We start from the raw sequence: 3,199 nt of genomic DNA on the forward strand, positions 1-3,199 counted from the left end.
GAGTCATAGTTGCACCTCTAAAAGAGACGCTTTGCTCGCAAATGATGCTGGCCGACAGAGCAGGGGAAGTCTTCGTCGACAGTGTGGACAGGCAAAAAACAAACAAAAAAAAAAAGCTGGAAAATTGTGTTTGCTGTGTTTGTGTGTGAGAACAACACCGGTGGACAACTGCGTTCGTTCGCTAAACAAGCGAGCAGATTCACAAGTGTGGCGTCCCTTTTCTGTTGTCACGAGTCGACGACAATGAAGTCTCCACGAGCTACAAGACAAAAACTCTCGCTCGCGAGCTGGCGAGTGTCAAGCGGCTGAAAAGCGAAATCCTCTTCAAAAGAAGACGCCAGCATCTCTTGATGACATTTCCCCAAATCCAATTCACTCAATTGGCGAAGTGTGATCGCATGTTTTCCCGTCGTCGTTTTCCATGATTTGGGCCATTTGAAGGCGGCACGCTTGGTGGCCGACTTGGAAGCAATCAAATGCATCCCAAAGTCATCAATGCCTCCTTCCGTCTTTCTGACGAAAGCCAAAGTCCACAAAAATCAAAAGGCCGCGAAATCAATGATTGCTTTGTGACAAGTTGGTTTTGGCGCGATGCCCAGCGCGCCCTCCGATGGCCAGACAGCAAAAAGCATCACAAGTAGAAGAGCAAGCGCGCGTCATCGCGTGTGCGGTTTGATTCGTGCGCAACCCGTGAACGGAAACCCCCCCCCCCCCCCCCTCCTCCTCCTCATCGCCACGGAACACAAGAATCTGCAATGTTTTCATTTGTCGGCTTTTATTGATGGACTCCTGTACCGCCACGTGGTCAATAAACACTTCGTCACTGGACTGCGTGCGTGCGCGCGGCCTTCATTGAACGCACGCAGGAAAGCAAGGCGTCCTCGCGCGTACGCCGACGCGCGTCGACGACATTGTACGCGGGGCGGAGAAGTTTCCGGGAAGGCCGTCGGTTGTCGTCACGGCAAGCTGACGCGCGACGCGGCGGCGGCTTCATACGTCAAATCAAATCGTCACACGAGAGAAGTTCGTTCCAGTGACGAGACGGACAAACACGAAAAGCGAAGAGAGGTTGCGAACGCTCAACTCGTCACAAAAAACCTCAACGACACTCGAGCAAATTCAGCCGCGGTTCAGTCAGTCCAGTCCGCCGCTCAGAGAAGTTTCCGCGGCGATGCCGGCGGGAAGGCCGAAGTCCGAAGAAGGGCCCCGGGGTCCCGAATCCAACATCCACGCCTCCGCGGGGACGAAGCTGAGGGGGGGCAAACGCAGAGCGAGCGCGCGCGCGCGCGCGAGACTGTCAAGCCGATTCGATGGGTTTTTATTTTTCAAGAGCCGCGGCCGTCCACGCAACACCAACCGGGCGGAAGGAAGCGAGCGCTAAGCGAACAGGGCTAAAGCTAACTAACTGACGTCGTCCGGCTGGAAAGACGGCGGCAAAACGCCGCCTCCTCGGATCAACCTTGGACGTCGGAGCGGAGCCGTTTGCTTTCCCGAGCGGTTGGGGAGAAGAGCGCCGACGCGCGGGACGACTTCGATGCCGTCGAGCGCCGAGAGCTGCGTCGCGGTCAAAGGTAAGCCGCTTTGGTTGACGCTGTTAGTCGATCGCGACAGCCATGCTGGAAAACGGCGCGCCTTCCCTTCGGTCGTTTCAAGCGGACGCACTCGGCCGCTCTCGCCGTACGAGAGCCCGAGCTGCCCTTCACCGAGCTATTCTAGAAGCGAGCCGTTTTAGGCCGCAAACGGATGAACGTTTGAGATGGCGCCGAAAAAAACTCACAAAGGTCGACTAATTACGACATTGAAGAAACGGGAACGCCAGTCTGCTTTTTCGTCTCACCAAACTCACCTGTGACGTAGGCACGGAACACGAGAGCGAGACACGACGGGAGGCGCGATGACGAGGCAAGTTGGTCGTGAGATCGAGAGGCTAATCGCTAAGAAAACGATGAGCAAACAGTCTTGGTTAGTCTGTAATTTACTGGTTGGCGTGGTGACTTTAGGAATGAAACATTCGTCACGAGGTGTAGCGATGCTCATGTTAACTGTTGGTTTAACTAACGATGACGTGGGGTCGATTCTTTCTTCAAATTGAGAGCAGACGACACATGCATCGTTTTGGGAAGACATGTCAAGCCAGTCAGTACAATGATTAGCCGTCAATTCATCTTTGCAGCGTGAGATTGGAAAAAAGGCTGATTTTGTGGGATGCTGTATTCATGATGCCATATGACGACGCCATGTTTTGATCCGTTTCTCTTTGGGGATGAACCTGCAGTACACAGCTGCTGATCTAATGGTCATTGTTCATGCATCGTCTTCAAACGTTTACCCTTGAAACATTCTACTTTGGACTCTCACAATTCTTGACGATGAAAATCGGTCCAAATCGAAAAACGGGTTCCCATGAGGAACGTTTACGGAACCCCAAATGAGTTTCCCGTTGGGTCATCCGACGCAACCGAAAAAGGGTTACCGTGAATTTCCGAAATCCTCAGGCCTGCTCCTGAACGATTTCAATTTTTGCAGCATTTGTTGGTAATTGTTTGGATGTGTTGTTGTTTGTGTTCTTATCATATGCAATTGAAGAAGTAGACCAATTCGAAATTTGGGACTCTCTCAATGCATCATGGGACTCCTCCTTTTCTGATCAGCGAGCCCCGCAGGACTCGCCGGGGGTAAACCTTAAAACGGTCACTCTCGACTAGATGTGTGGACGTAAGACACAAAAACGGATTCAAATTGGCAAGAGAAGTTTGCCGTCGAGCCTTCATTGTTCATGCATTGTCTTCAAACATTTATTTACCCTTGAAACATTCTACTTTGGACTCTCACAATTCTTGACGATGAAAATCGGTCCAAATCAAAAAACGCGTTCCCATGATGAATGTTTACGGAACCCCAAATGAGTTTCCCGTTGGGTCATCCGACGCAACCGAAAAAGGGTTACCGCGAATTTCCGAAATCCTCAGGCCTGCTCCTGAACGATTTCAATTTTTGCAGCATTTGTTGGTAATTGTTTGGATGTGTTGTTGTTTGTGTTCTTATCATATGCAATTGAAGAAGTAGACCAATTCGAAATTTGGGACTCTCTCAATGCATCATGGGACTCCTACTTTTCTGATCAGCGAGCCCCGCAGGACTCGCCGGGGGTAAACCTTAAAACGGTCACTCTCGACTAGATGTGTGGACGTAAGACACA

At 51.2% G+C, this 3,199-nt stretch overlaps 1 protein-coding gene across 1 annotated transcript in view; it reads right to left on the reverse strand.

Annotated features, from left to right (window-relative positions):
- Positions 1 to 1,134: 1,134 nt before the first annotated feature.
- LOC109520327 (estrogen receptor beta-like) overlaps positions 1,135 to 3,199 on the reverse strand; it is a gene marked incomplete at its 5' end in the record, with an annotated part of 6,293 nt that continues 4,228 nt past the window's right edge. Inside the window, one exon of the mRNA XM_019877457.1 lies at positions 1,135 to 1,249. Coding sequence (XP_019733016.1) covers positions 1,135 to 1,249 — 115 coding nt within the window. The remainder of the gene's footprint in view (positions 1,250 to 3,199) is intronic.

This window comes from Hippocampus comes, unplaced genomic scaffold (genome assembly GCF_001891065.2).
Source record: "Hippocampus comes isolate QL1 unplaced genomic scaffold, H_comes_QL1_v1.1 scaffold295, whole genome shotgun sequence".
NCBI classification, from domain to species: Eukaryota; Metazoa; Chordata; class Actinopteri; order Syngnathiformes; family Syngnathidae; genus Hippocampus; species Hippocampus comes.